This window comes from Prenolepis imparis, unplaced genomic scaffold (genome assembly GCF_030444845.1).
Source record: "Prenolepis imparis isolate NDT839.2.m4 unplaced genomic scaffold, iyPreImpa1.0 SCAF_12, whole genome shotgun sequence".
Lineage (NCBI taxonomy): Eukaryota > Metazoa > Arthropoda > Insecta > Hymenoptera > Formicidae > Prenolepis > Prenolepis imparis.
The window spans coordinates 9,515,754-9,531,112 of NW_028141170.1; the positions used below are offsets into that span (position 1 = coordinate 9,515,754).

At 39.1% G+C, this 15,359-nt stretch overlaps 1 protein-coding gene and 1 long non-coding RNA gene across 2 annotated transcripts in view; both read right to left on the reverse strand.

The window, feature by feature from the left end:
• The window catches only part of LOC145943524 (uncharacterized), a 49,240-nt gene extending 41,638 nt beyond the window's left edge, over positions 1-7,602 (reverse strand). Inside the window, exons 1-2 of the long non-coding RNA XR_014426531.1 lie at positions 7,596-7,602; positions 2,299-2,380 (exon numbers count right to left, since the gene is read on the reverse strand). This is a non-coding gene — a long non-coding RNA (uncharacterized LOC145943524). The remainder of the gene's footprint in view (positions 1-2,298; positions 2,381-7,595) is intronic.
• Foxo (forkhead box, sub-group O) overlaps positions 6,118-15,359 on the reverse strand; it is a 120,384-nt gene continuing 111,142 nt past the window's right edge. The window contains exons 2-7 of the mRNA XM_083051090.1: positions 12,027-12,151; positions 11,741-11,935; positions 11,191-11,309; positions 10,673-10,920; positions 9,320-9,742; positions 6,118-7,929 (exon numbers count right to left, since the gene is read on the reverse strand). Coding sequence (XP_082907216.1) covers positions 7,702-7,929; positions 9,320-9,742; positions 10,673-10,920; positions 11,191-11,309; positions 11,741-11,935; positions 12,027-12,151 — 1,338 coding nt within the window. The 3' untranslated portion in view covers positions 6,118-7,701. The remainder of the gene's footprint in view (positions 7,930-9,319; positions 9,743-10,672; positions 10,921-11,190; positions 11,310-11,740; positions 11,936-12,026; positions 12,152-15,359) is intronic.

Sequence of the window (15,359 nt, forward strand, 5' to 3'; positions counted from 1 at the left end):
CCGCGACATTTCTGCTCCGAGGAATGCACACCCGGCGGCATTCCTTATTGGCATTAACGGAGGAAACGTCGAGGCCGCCTGGTTCGAGTACCACTCCCACAAGCAGGAGCAGCAGGTACGGAAGAGGCCGCGAAGTGATCAGAACACGAAGAGAGTGGGGCCTGGCTTCACGTCGGTCAACGCCGAATGTTCGGACATATATTATTTATACGTAATAATATAAATAATTTACGCGATCCGCGAATTCGCGGGTTCCTGTCGATGACAGATTTATGCATTTTATAAATATCCGATATATTTCTCATCTTAAAGCGAGCTTCTCTCTAAAATTAAGAAGGGCAGAACAACGACGCAATTTTTCTAGACGACAAAATTTGTTGCGATTTCGCGGTAACCGCGGATACGAGCGCGTATACATCGCAGTTTTGTAGAATATATATGACGGGCCGAATCAATCGTTTGATCGATGGATGGATCGAGAACGATGCTCGCGTCGAGTGAGTACGTTCCGCAGAAAAGTAGGTTAAGAAAGTCTCGAGAAGAGCGTTAGGCCTCTTTTATGCATACGTTTTTTGCGACGTTGTCGCTGCAGAGGTTCGAAGCGTGAATCGATCTTTACACATAGGTACACGAAATGTCGTCGTTACTCGTTGGTATTTTAATTTCGTAATACGCAGGGTTTAGATATATACGATGAAAATGCGAATGCAAATTGCGAGGGGAAATTACGAGAGTATTGGAAAAACCGAGCTCTCAATACGTGCTCAATACTTGTTTGCTATTATTAAAATTATCAATCATCTATTGATAATCTAATCTATTGATATAATGAAAGAAGAGGCGTAATCTCTTGGAACTTTGTCACTTAAAAAGAAAGTTCTTTCGTTCTATTATATATTTTTCTAAAGCGTCAGAAGAGAAATCTTTTATTTCTAATTTTCCTTCCGACGCGTTGGGTTTTATTTTAAGTTGGTCAACTTGTTCACAATCCCGTGCGATTGTATAATCCAACCTAAATACTCGAGCGGGGGCGCTATCCAATTGCATTCAAAACTACATTTGTCCTTCCGAAAGAGAACGAATAAACGAAACTTTCCGAAAGTGGAACGCCGGCCAAGAACATACCGATTCATCTTAAATTTCGCAGTCGACCAGACGTATCGTCGCTACTTTTATATTCATCCCGGTGACACTAACGGCGATTTTGCGCGCGGCCTACAACCTACCACCCGTTGCCCACCCCGGCGATTTTTCCCGGTAACATTGGCCATTCTAAACGAATAGTTCAAATCCTTTCTGGGTCAGAGGAGATTAATTGGCCGTAACCGAGAGCAATGTCGTACTACCGCGTAATGTTATCCCTCCGCACGAGTTTATAATAACAATCGTTAACGACGAGCCGTCTATAGTCACTAAAGTACTTATCTAAGAAAACTGCGTCCAAGGTCAACGATACGAGCGTTAAATTGCAGTCTTTCTTTTACACACATCGTAATATATCGAGATATGATTTTATTCTCTAAAAAAAATCAGCTTGAGAGAGATGATAGTATATAAATTAAAACAAAAAAAAGCATAATCCTATATATATATTATTTAATTATTTACAAGTTTTTTTTTTACACGAATATTTTATCTAGAATAAGTTTATACAGCGATCTCTCTCTTTCTCTCTTTCTCTCTCTCTCTCTCTCTCTCTCTCTCTCTCTCTCTCTCTAAGCTCTCTGATGGAAAATGAGCGCTCAATATGATACGCCTCTTCAATTAACCATTTTTTAAGACACGTGTTCCGAGACTGCAGGATAGCACAAAAGGGTTGAGCCTTGACCCAGAAAAAAAAAACTCGAGCCCTTCTCATCGAGAGTGACGTCGACTCGTACGTTCCACCGGGGAATACACTTGGATGCATTTAACTTTATCCAACATAAAGTACCGAGGTCAAACGGGTTTTAAAAATGTTTAGAATCCTTTGACTCTCTTAAGTCACTATTCATACATACTTGTACACGCACAAGTAATAACTTGAAAATAAAAAAAGTGCGTTTATTATTATTATTATTGTGGTAAAAAAATAATTACGTATTTTCATTAAAATTTTCCAATCAATTATATCATTTTTTTAAAACATAATTATTAATTTCTAAATTATCCAATAATAATAAAAAATTATTTCAACTTCAATTTTTTTATACTATCATATAATAGTTTGTTTTGATTAATTACATAATAAAATGGCCTTGAACATGAGACTTCAACGGGCTAAGTTGAGGATTAAATGACTGGAATTCTTTTGCTTACTAATGTAAGATTGGCGATGATCCAGCAGTACTCGAAACTTTAATAAACCAACCGTTCGGCGTCCAATTACGTCAGTCATCATCTGCAAAATGTAATTAAATTTTGACACGTGTGGCACGTCTCTCTTGTCGCTATCGATTCATCAAGATTGCAGCAGTGTCGCTAACCATTTAAATGAAGATTAAGCATTTTGTTCGTTGCTAATCATATCTGATATATACATTCTATCTAATACTTTATAAATTTAGTTATCTGTATCAAACTAGTTTTAATGTAACTCATTTTTATTAATAATCGATCATACAATTTCGCAAATTAAAGGTCAATTATAGCTTTTCTTTTCTCTTTTTAATAACTTTCCATATTATTGGGTATATAAAAATATATCGAACATTAGAATCCAAAATTGATTGCTGCTAAAGCTTTTGCGAGTTGCTCTGATAGCATCTTCTTAATTATTACCTAGGATATATACATAAAATAGTTAAAGATAGTTAAAATATTACAGAAAAGAAAATGTTTAAGAAACTTTTCTTCATATTTTCGTTATATTTAGGAAATTATAATAAAATAGGCTCTTCTTAGAGCAGATGAAACAATTCATAGAGTTTAATATTCATCATTTTTGAAATTCTACTTTAAATAGTTGAAAATTTTTCCTATTCGCGAGTAAGGAGAGCAAATCCCTCCCTCGCGTGCGAATGTCTAAACCTTGACCTACGAGGGCAAAAACTTTTTGGCAGAAAATATCGACTTGTTCGTCGCCCTAGTCATGCTGCTTTTCCGCGATCGATGAAAAATCGACTCAACTCTTGTTATCGATAGACGCGGTCCGGTGATAAGGGGGGAAAGAAGGGGAGAGGGTGAAGGTGTGCGTTCACAGACGCTCAAGTGGGGCAAAAGGGAACCACTTAGCCGAAACTGCAGGAATCTAGGAGTCAGCAGCTATTCGGCAGACGTCACTGGCGCCAGCGGACTACCTTAAAGCCCAGTCACCCCCTTAGTCGCCCCCGCTGCCGACAATCTCATTCCCCAAAAGCGTCGCAAGAATTATAAAGTTGGTGGAGGAAAGAAGAGAAAGAGGCAGAAGAGGAAGAGAGACTTCTTGCCCCACCCAACCTTGTCAGGCGAACGAAAATCCACCCTCCCTCCCCCCCCGCAACCTACATGTTCTCCACCTCGATCTATTGTAGCATCTTAGTCTGCCCCCTATTCACCCTCTTTGTTTCTATTCTTTTCCTGCTTGTCTCTCTCTCTCGCTCTCTTCTTTCTTGATACTTTTTATTTTAACTTGGAAGTTTTCGCGAGAAAGGGAACCGATCGGGGACAAGCGAGTTTCGACCGCGAGTTACGGACGGGCACGGAAAATCTGAAAATCTGTTCTCCATTAGCGCGACGCCGACCGGAAGTCGTTCAATTAGAGTCATGTACCGTGTGATCTCGAAATAATCTGGCGCTCGAGAGACTCCATTGTTATTTCGGACGACAAAAGTTTCGCCGAGCGTGCTCCCATTTAATGAGGGACGCTTCTCATAGTTTCGCCGTTTTCGCTCCGTGGCCGAGACTCTACTCTCGCGAGTAGTTTTACAGAGCGACGGCGGGATAAAGCCGGACTTCGACGCTCGTTCCTTTATCGTCGTGCTCGATAAAACGGAGCAATCCCCCGGATTATCAACCTTCTCATCTCTCTCTCTCTCTGTCTCTCGTTATCTCGTTGCCCGGAGAGAGAAAGTAGAATGGAAAATTATTCCCCTTTTATTCTGGTTTTTGCGATTAAACATGATCAGCTGATTTTTCGGATAAGGTGTCTATTATATCGTATTTCGGGCTTCGATAAATCAATTTTGGTTACCTGGCGCGTCATTTAATTACCTGGTTACTCCACCTAAGCTTGGATGGAGAAAATTTTCGCCCCGTTAAAAATGATTGAAAATATTTTCACGAAGCAGCAGCAAGCGCAGGGAGAGGGGAATTTTTTTCCCCCGATTGTACCGCGGAAGAATTACCGCGGAATTTTTCCCGTCACCGTCACGACGTTTCGCGCTGCCGCGTTGAAACGTTCGTGCCTCGGAGCGCGTTTCTTACGCGTCGCGTTTCTCCGCTCCGGCTCCGCTTCGCCGCCGAGTATCGGTTTTATCCAGACGCTCGAATTTATGCCCTTTTCACCAGACGGTAAATGGATATGCAGTCTGGACGAAAAAAAAGAGCGAGAGAGATCGCGGGGGGAAAGAAGGGGACAGGAAACAAAAAGACATCGATTTTCCTACCCCCTCCCCCCTTCCGCGAACTAACGGAGATCGACGTGCACATACCAGTTTCATACGCACAACAAACTACTGGAACGGCCGCCGGAAGCGTTAATATACCGGGGCGTAAGCCCGGGGGCGGTATTTTTTCGCTGCTCGCGCGCGTTCGCCACTCTGAAAAATATTTTTCTAGAAGCTAATATCTCTCTCGGGCCGATATTCCGCCGTGTAAATAATATCCGCGCTCGTAGGGACAACAAAGTAGGCTGCCATGTGAGTGCAATCGCCAAAAGAGGCTTCCCCGGAAGGAAAAAAAATGAGTCGCTCGCGCGGCCAAACGCTCGCGTCATTTTTTTCCCTCCCGTGTCTGCCGCTTTGCGCTTTGCTTTCGCTCGATGATGAAGGTGAGATCAAGGAGACTCGCGAAAAATCGAGATCAGCGTCATTCGAGTATCGATCGAGCGAGGGAAAATGCGTTTACGTTTAATTTAAAGCGAAATTTTTACTTCGACTTACATATATATATATATTTTTTTTTTCTAATTTTTATCAAGTTAATTTTCCCTTGATTAATTTTTTATTTGATTTTTACTCTTTATCAATATCGAAACTCTCTTAATTATTCGATCTCCCATTTGTTATTTATTTTTTATCCTGCTGTCAAAAAGAGATGAGCGTAATATCGCGGCAATTAGTTTGCGAATCATTGCACAGGCTGGCGAATGAATCGGTGGACGATTACACTTCATTCTCGACATTTCTTTTTGCAACACTCGAGAGAGAGAAAAAACATTATTGCGGCGATCACGCAACCGCGACGGATCGAGAGAGAGAGGAAGTCAGCAACATCCCAGCCGTCCAGTTGCGACTGGACGCCGGAAAATACACGCTAGAACGCGATTACTAGCAGATGATTAATATCGTCGAACGTTTATCCGTGCATTCGTATATGCATTTTTATTTCCATTAGTGCGACGACGACGAGATGGTAGGATAAAGCTGTAATTACACGCCGCACTTGTGCGTGCGCTAAAGATTAAAAGGCTCTGGCAACTCGGGGTGGGAGTTATTTTAGTCGTGTTGCGGCAAAGAGTACTAACAGCAAAAAGCGATTTTTCGCGAGAAATCACGTTACATTTTTACACCGCTTTCCCCTGCCCCTATCGAGAAAGAGAGAGACTAAAGTGTGAAAAAAAGAACCCCGACGTAAAGAGAGAGAGAGGAACGTGAAAACGTTTAAATTTTTAACATAAGCTTTACGCGCAGAGAGCTCGCTGCCGACCAAGAGCAAAGAGACAGATCGCATTATCCGGACGCGATTATCAACGTAATTTCGTGTATAAATCGTCCAAGGTCGCATCGCCGCAAAGCGACGCGAATGTTTAAGCACTCCGCGTAAATGAATACTCTGGGAAATGACGTGGAGGAGATTATCGCATCTCGTATATATCTATATGTATATCGAGTAAAATAGTCGACTAGTCCCCTGTAAATTGCGCTTTTTGCTTGGCTTTTAAAAATAATTTTCGCTCGTTGAAACGTGAAATATACACTGAAGACACAGGTGTGCAACTTTTTTCAATACCTTCCATAACTGTCAATTTTATTTCCAAAACAATTTCCAGATTTTTTTTACACTACTGTACATTCTTCGCTCTCTTGATTTTCTAGGAGCTTTTCGAGCTTCTGTACATAAATCTACCTTTCTATTTTATATCTTATCCAAATTATATATTATATTAAATCCAATTATATTAAATCAATAAACAAATCAATAAACAAATATAATATCCGCTCTGCTCGCAGTTAGATTCTTTCTTATATCTATAATGAAAATTACATTGAATGAGCGCAAATATATATATGTATATATACATGTATATATACGATGAAAAAAAATGGGCTAGTCGTTAAACGCAAACCTTACCTTAGCGAGAAAAAACCGAGACCTGCCGCAAGTGTGTTTTTCCGCAAATGCGCGTAATTGTCCGCTTCGCTTCTTCGTCAAACAAAATGCGACTGTTTTCCCGTGATCGCGATCAGCAATATTGTGTTAAGGCTTTCCATAAAATTCGCGGCCCGCGGCGATGTAATTGTTATCGCGTCCAAGTCAATAGCGATTTCGCACAAAACACCGTCGGATACACGGATTGCCGCTATATGAATGTGTCGGCACGTACGAAATCGCCGACCCGGGGATGGTAGGGGGTAGGACTGAGAGGGGGTCCGAGGGGGACGGAGGCACAAAACGTCGAAGCGATTTATTAAATACCATACGGCTGAGCACTGTTATGACACGAGTATGCAAATATTATTTTGCGTGCACGAGGGGGCAATCAATGACCTGCCCTCTCCTCGTCCTCCCCCTCTCCGTCTCTGCCAGTCCCTCTTTGCATCCGTCCCGAATATCTTTCTCTCTTCGTAGTTTCGCGATCGAAAAACGCGAGAGCGTGAGAGAATCCTCTCTTCGTTCCTGAACGAACTTTCGGACGATTAATCAGGATGGGTACATCATATTGATTTGCAGATCGTGACATATTTTACAAACGCAAGACAATGGCGATGATTCCCAACACGTGATACATTCGAATCAAATTATTGCGTGGGAATTAATTGGGATTATTATTCCGTTTATAGTAAAGTCCGAAAAAGAAATAGAGTAAATTATGCAATTGTCAATCACTCTCGTGGAATATTCGGTCTCGAACGTGAAATAATTATTAAATACGTAATGATGAGCTCTTCTCATTACTAGCCCCATATAAAGCAAAAATAAACAACGAATGACATTTAGAAACTCTGGATTTTTTCATATGTGGAATCTTCGTAAATTAAACTACTTAAATCTAATATATATATATATGACTTTTCTAACAAGTAAGCACAAATATTTTTCCGGTTCGATGCCGAAGAAATCCGAAGAATGCAGCCAAGGACTGCCGCGGTTCAATCGATCCATATACATTTGCCATGTCTTAACAATTACGATAATTTCCGGATCTCATCGGCGGTCTAACACACGAAAGTCTAAAGAAATCTCGAGGAACTCACCGATGAGCTGCCCTTCGGTCGTCCCGCGGAAGTTATCCAGCGATCCGTTGGACAACGGCGGCATCGGCAAGGACGACGGGGGTGTCGAGGGCAGGGGGGTTAACTGCTAGTGAACCCACGAGGGGGTCGCGGCAGGGGTGGCCGCGTTCGTGCTGACGTAGACGCCCGTGGGCGCGTTACCGGCCGTCGTGCCGACGACGACGCCCGCGTTCTGGGAGACGATGCCGCCGTTCTGGCCGACGACGTTGCCGTCGCTCACCTGTACGGTGCCCATCACCCCCTGCTGGAAATTGAAGTCCAGCGTGCCGCCCATCGACAGCTCGTGCTTGATTACCTGCAATTCACGTGTCGAATCGCGCCTTTGTACACAGAGAGAATTTTCTCTTAGAATTTACCCGGAAAATCATGGGTAATCGTAGGACAATATGGAAAGAATTTTATGAGAATTTCTCTGATTAATATTTATCACAATAAAAATAATAATATCTATCACAATGAAATGTAAAACATGTTTGATTAATTTTAATAAACTGCATAGTAAAATTAATCAAACATATTTTATATTTTATTGTGATAGATATTATTATTTTTATTGTAAATATTAATTTGTGGTAAATATTAATCAGAGAAATTCTCATAAAATTCTTTCCATACCATATTGTCCCACGATTACCATGATTTTCAGGGTAAATTTTAAAAGAAAATTCTCTCTGTGTATATATATTTTTTTTATGAAAGCTCGCTTTTTCCCCCTTCCTTCTTTATTTTATACATTCGGTGATAAATTTTTTTCGCAGAGTTCAAACTACAAATTATTTATTTAATTTTCCGTGTATCAATTTTGTATCAATTTTTGCAATGTTTATCGTATAAAGCACATTTTTATATAGCATAATATTTCTAGGAAAATTATAATGTTTACTATATAGATTAGGGGGGAAAATAATTTTCCGAATAAGAAGACTAATAATGATCAAAGTATTGTATAGCATCAACAAAAACTACTTGGCTTTCCATATAAATATTTATATTTTATGACTTACAAAAATTATTTTACTTAGCAAATTTTTATACAGCATAATATTTCTAAGAAAATTATAATATTTATTATATAAATTAGAAAAACAATCTTCTGATTAAGAAAATTAATAATGATCGAAGTATGGATTTTAAATCATAAGAATCACGGAAAACTAATTGGCTTTCTATATTTATATTTTATGACTTACGAAAATTATTTTACTTAGCACATTTTTACACAACATAATATATTTCTAGGAAAATTATATATATTAAATATTAAAATTATATAATATTTATATAGATAAGGAAAATAATTTTTCAAATAATAGGAATCAAGAAAAACTAATTGGCTTTCCATATTTATATTTATACATATGTTATGATTCACAAAAGTTATTTTACTTAACATATTTTTACACAGCATAATATTTCTAGGAAAATTATATTATATTTACTGTATAGATTAGGGAAACAATTTTTCGAATAATAAGATTATTAATGATCGAAATATGAATTTTATATCATAGAAATCACACAAGGAAAACTAATTGGCTTTCCATATTTATATTTGTATTTTACGGCTCACGAAAATTATTTTACTTAGCAAGAAAGAGAAAAATGGTATCTTAATAAAAAAAGTCTGAAAATATCTTAGAAACACCGGTATCAGTACCTAACAGACGCAGCATGATCAGACTTACCTCCTCGACGTTGCAGTCGAAGCCGCCGTGCATCGTCTCGATGTTAAGGATGTTAAGGTCGTCGAGGAGGGCGGTCTGATTGAGCGCGCCCATCAGCTGGCCCATCATGGTGCTGGGTGTGGCGGGGCAGGGTGTCGGCGTGTTTGGCGGACTGGGACCGGCTGGTCCAGTCTGCGCCGGTTGATGCTGCGGCTGATGCTGCGGCTGATGCTGCGGCCGATGCTGCGGTTGATGCTGCGGTTGATGTTGCGGCTGATGCTGCGGTTGCTGCTGTTGCTGCTGCTGTTGTTGCTGTTGACGCTGTTGCGTTTGAATCATATATTGCAGCGTCTGCTGCTGACTGCTGCTGAGCGTCGTAGGGCTAGGCTCGCTCTGCTGATACGATGGCGACATGCCGGATGGTGACATTCCGGGGCTCAGGTTCTAATTTTCAAATTTGTGAAAAGAAAGGGACGTGAAAAACAAATAGATCATATATGTTAAACATATATAATTAATAATTCACAAACGAGATATAAAACATATTTTTTCACGCAGCTATTTGCGTCGTAAAATATACTATTCGTGTTTTTGCCATTCGTCTATATTATATATAAAACTGTCATAATTTATTACAAAATAAATCTCGAAAAATTAAATATTTCGTTATTTGGGCTACTGTGTAAATTTTTAAATTTTTCGAAAAATAAAATACAAAGAGTATATATTTTATAGCAATAAAATAACTAACTCGTATATAAGTAAGAAATAAACAATGTAAAAATATCTCGAAAATTGCTCAATTACAAGAGATAGATTGTCCCCGAGCTTGGCTCGAGTATGTTTGCGTTTGTATCGTTATCGAAAATACGTTTCGATACAATTTCATAAGCATATGATGCTTTTTTAAGCCAGTTTCAATAATGAAATATAAATAAGCTTTCATCGAATGGGAATCTTTTCACACGAGACAACAAAAATATTCCTGCGAAAATACGTGGCGTCGTGAAAAATAACGTATTAAATGTCCATAAAAAAAAAAAAGATTTCTCGATTCTTTCGCGACAATGCCTCTCTATTATATCACATTTAATTAAAGTTCTACAAAATGACGTGATATATTTATCAATCGCTTTCGTTCGCTGTCGCGCGCGTTGGTTAACGTTATATATCTCTCATAAGTGACCAGATATAGAACACTATACCACTAAACAGGCACTCCTCGTACGTGTGTATATGTGTATAAAACGTACGTATCACGATTCTTATTGATTTTGCAACACTGCCAGGCCGAACGTGCGCAATATAAAAACGCCAACGTTCTCCTTTGTGGCGTTCACGCGCGAAAAATCCGCCAAAAACGTTCGGACTCACCATCTGACAGGCGCACGGCAGATTGTGGATCGGGCATCTCTGCTGATTGGCCGATTGCGGGGTAGGTGGCAAGCTATAGGATGCGGACGATGGGGTACGTAGGCCGTTGTTCCTCTGATATTGCGCTTCGTAGTAAGGCGGCGGCGGCCCGGTTTGCTGCTGGTGGCTGGCCGGCGGTGACGTCTGATAGATTTGGTAGGGTTCCAGTTTCATTGTCTCTGCCAGGTTGCCTGCTAGGATCGTGTCTGCTATCGAGCACGATTTACCACGTATCAATCGCATATCGCACACAGATGCATAGACGATAAAAAGTTTATATTATCTTCCAATTAATTTTGATTAAAGTTGTGATCGAGCTTTATTTATATATGATATAATTTGCGATTTATATATACGCATGCAACGCTCTTTTAATATTCTAAAAGACGGATTTTGTAATATTGTGTGAGAATAATTTGATAAAATGTATCAAGAGGAATAGGAAGAAAAGAAAGGAGAGATTAGTGTTAAATATATACCTAGTTGTTGTTCCGGACTGTAAGAAGGCGCGTAGGTCGGCGTCCAGTCTGGTTCCCCGAGAACCGCCGGGATAGGACTCAATCGGCCACAGGAAGAGGCGTTGCTCGAAGCGCGAGGACTTGAATAAGAAAAATATTTCGTTTTGTTTTAAGCCGTATATTGTTCCCGGTACCGATAACTGAGATATCTTTTCTATCCTCCATATAATATAAATTCTTTCATAATATGTGTATATATGACATATATACATACATGATACATTTGATGTGTGTGATATCTAATTTCTATATTCATCGTATTTATATCTCCAAATAATTAAAATCACTATTCTGAATTTTCCTTTGATATTCGCATACATGAAATTCTTGCAAAATAAAAAAATTTATTTTATTAATCCCGATTTTACTAGATTCATTGAGCTGCCATGGTTAAAAAAATATATATCAAAATAGTATATATATAAATTTTCGTATATATAGTCTATAAATTGATCATTTATATTTAATTTTCGATTAAACGAAATTAAAGTCCGACCGTGATAAAACGTACCGGAAGTCAGAGGAAAGCTGGAATCCACTGGCAGGGGGCAGGGGACTGTCCGGGAACAAATCTAGACCCTCACCGACGCTACTGCTGGGACTAGACGTGGGTTCTAATAGTCCGCCGTTTCTTAGCGCTTCGGCGATCTTCTTCGATCGGCCGCGTCGCTTCTCCAGACTTCCGGTGCTCTCCATCGTGGTGGCTCTGTAGAATAAATATGACGCACGGTACTCTCAACTTCATAGTCGAGATAAAACGCGAAAGAAGGGATAAATTATCAGCTATCCGAACTTACCTGCGACGAGCGGACTTGCCCGGTTTGGCATCTCGGTTGATCATCCACCAGGAACTCTTGCCGGTACCCTCGTTTTGCACCCGCATAAACCTGCTGTGTAGCGACAGGTTGTGACGTATAGAATTCTGTGCAAACAGATAGAATAACATAATTTATATAACAAAGTTGCAATAAAAAAGAATAAGATATTAACTTTAATCGCGCATCAGTAGATAGGAATTAAATAAAGTCTCGAATCGATTGTGTTGCTGAATAATCAATTTGATCTCTTTTATATGTGCGATAAAAATATGAAAAAATGACATGATCATTGAAGATTCTCCGTATTATAGAACAATAGAGAAGAAACTTCAATATTGAGAAATCTTTCACGTTTAAAGAGGTTTAAAAATATTTAAAATATATTTTATACATGTCGAATAAATCAGCTTAGGTATCCCTCTTCTTTTATAAATTATACGAAGGATTTAAATTATGTTCGATGTTATACCCCGTAGTCTTTATCTAAATCCGCAGCGAAGAAGCAATTCGTATCATCGCATGACATTTGTGTAAGGGAATACGGGAGTATCGCGTATACGAAAAAATCAATTCGAAGAGTGAATCATAGAAGCCCGCGTTTTATAGTTCCCCGTCGTCCCTCCTGTCTTCTTCATTAGGCAAATTGAATCGGTTACAAGAGTCGGGTCTCTTTCCCCCTCTCTCTCTCTTCCGAAAAATTTCGGAAAGCTTCTACCTTAATACGAAAGTGTCGCGAGGCGATAACAATTTCCGTCTTCGTCTCCCGGGTCTCCACGCAAGATGGAAGATACTTTCAGACGAAAGACACACACGGTAGAAGACGGCGCGATAAATAAAACTGGCTTCTTCAAAACGGCCGTTATACCGCGAACGAGACAGGCGGAAGTTGACGCGAAGTACCGCGAAGAACTTTCGCAAACTCGTGCCGCGGCGTTTTATCGTTTCGTTAAGTCGCCGTCCTAAAACAGTCGCGGATTGTTAGCCTTTAAATAGACAGGGATTATCGTAGAATCTATTTCCTCCGATGGTATCTTATTATTACTATTATTATTTTATATCATTTAATACATATACATATAAAGAAGATATTCGCGAATATATTTATTATATTTATTATATATGTAATATATAATACATATAGAATATTTAATAAATATTTATTATATTAAAATATTTATTATAATATATGTATTCTATATATTTATTATATTAGAAATTTTTTTACAGAAAATGAATATCTATCCTGTCTCTCTGCATCTATATTTATATATTTACGCGAGTATTTTTAAAAATTTTTTAAGTTTTTTACGATAGATTTTGATAAAAATCATAAAGTTGCAAGATATTTATCATCCAGCTGCTATATCCAATTTACTTGGTTGTCTGACATGTGTGCATCGGGCACTTTGACATCCAAAAATTTATAACCTGGAAATGTACACGATGTATTCTTTACTGCCAGAAAGAAATAGCTCGCCTTCATGACGCACACAGCATTTGCTGCTTCCACCCACACAACACGTATCCCTTTCAATATCAATCCGCAAAAAAATGGGACCGACATATCTACCGGGCGATATTCATCCAGCGTGTAAATTCCGCATGTGTAGTTGTAGACTGAATACCGCAGAGTCCGCGAACGACTGTATAACAAAATAGAAGAATAGAGTTTTACGAACTGCCTCCTTCTGTCTCGTCACGCTAGTGTTTCCGGTCTCGATAAGCTCGCTAAATGAATCGATGACAAATGAGTTCCGCGATATAAATCCGAGCTCGGCATTGCTTTTATCTCAAGCTTGACCGATTTTTGAATATTTGGGAAGGATGGATATCTGGAAAGAGAATATTTTTTTTGTCGACAAATTCGAGAAGCTGCTGTCCGGGATATCGCGCTGGCAGGGATGCTTTTATGATCGTCAGCGCGTCAGGCTTCCTGCGCCTTTAACCCTCCGCGACGAACTCTCGTTCAGGGGACAGGCCTCCGATGAGGCTATCAGCCATTCCAGTCGTGCAGTCGCGAGCTATATGGCGGGACTTTATAACCCTATCATCTACCCGCCTTTATCGGCACTACGCTCCAAAGATGAAGACGTTTTTGGCGCCACCGTTCTGATTTTTTTCGACGAGTCGCCAAGTTTTTGCGAAGAAATTATGTCGGCAGATTTGCAGCATCTTAATTAGTTTATTAGTTGCAACTTGAAAAAAATGATGTTTTAATCCTTAAACTCCGAAACATCGAAGAAATATTTAATTAGAAATGTGTGATTTTTTTTTACGCTTCTCACTGCATTTTTATATTTGTAGAAAAATAATGCTATATAAGTAATTTTTATTAGTTAATTATATAATAATTACGGTTATCTGATTTAAGTAAATCAAGCCTAACAAAAGTACTTTTAGTTTGGTAACGTGTTTACGAAGAAATATTAAATAATTGAATAATTCTAATTTCAATAGAATTTAAAAAATGTCGAAACTGATAAAATTACAAAAACTAAAAATCAGATAAGAAGCTGCTGTACCCGACATGCTATTGCCGTTCTCTTGATGTTAATTAGAATTATGCAAAGTACAAACTATAGCTAAGAAGTCCCTTCAATGTCGATCAACCCCGACAATATTTAATTAAATTTCCCATCTCTATTCATAACGTAACTAGAAAGATATCGTTTAGAAAGAGAGACGCTTTGGCGAGATTAGTCGACTTGAGTCTCAAGATAGAGATCACTTTTCGTTGATCTCGTACGACGCAAGGAACGAACTTTATATTCTCTCTCTCTCTCTCTCTCTCTCTCTTTCTTTCTTTCTCTCTCTTTCTTTCTTTCTTTCTTTCTCTCTTCCTCTTTGGGTTTCGACTGTGATATTCCGCTGCCGATAAAACTCGGCACTTTCGTCCAAAATCTCTATAAACCGCGAGGAAACAGTCCTCGTTGTTCGGAGGAGCGAGAGGAACGCGACAAAGATGGTCGGCGATGCTCGGATTAGATGAGGGCAAGAGAGAAGGAACGATTTTTATCTCACGTTCGAATGGACTGTATAACGCGTAATTTATAGGACATATATACTCGTATCCATACGTCGCCATTCTCACTAACGCGTGATAAGGAATGCCGAAATTTAATCGGCAATCGATTCAAGGTCGATAGGGCATAGGGTGTCTGGCAAACAACGGTAACAATCAAGAACCAGCGTACTTTATGCGTGTCTTTGACAATTGTCCTTTTTATTAGAGTATCTTATCATTTGGGAACAAGTTTATGGATACAGTTTAATACCTACGTGTATATATAGATAATAATTGTGAGTGTGCAT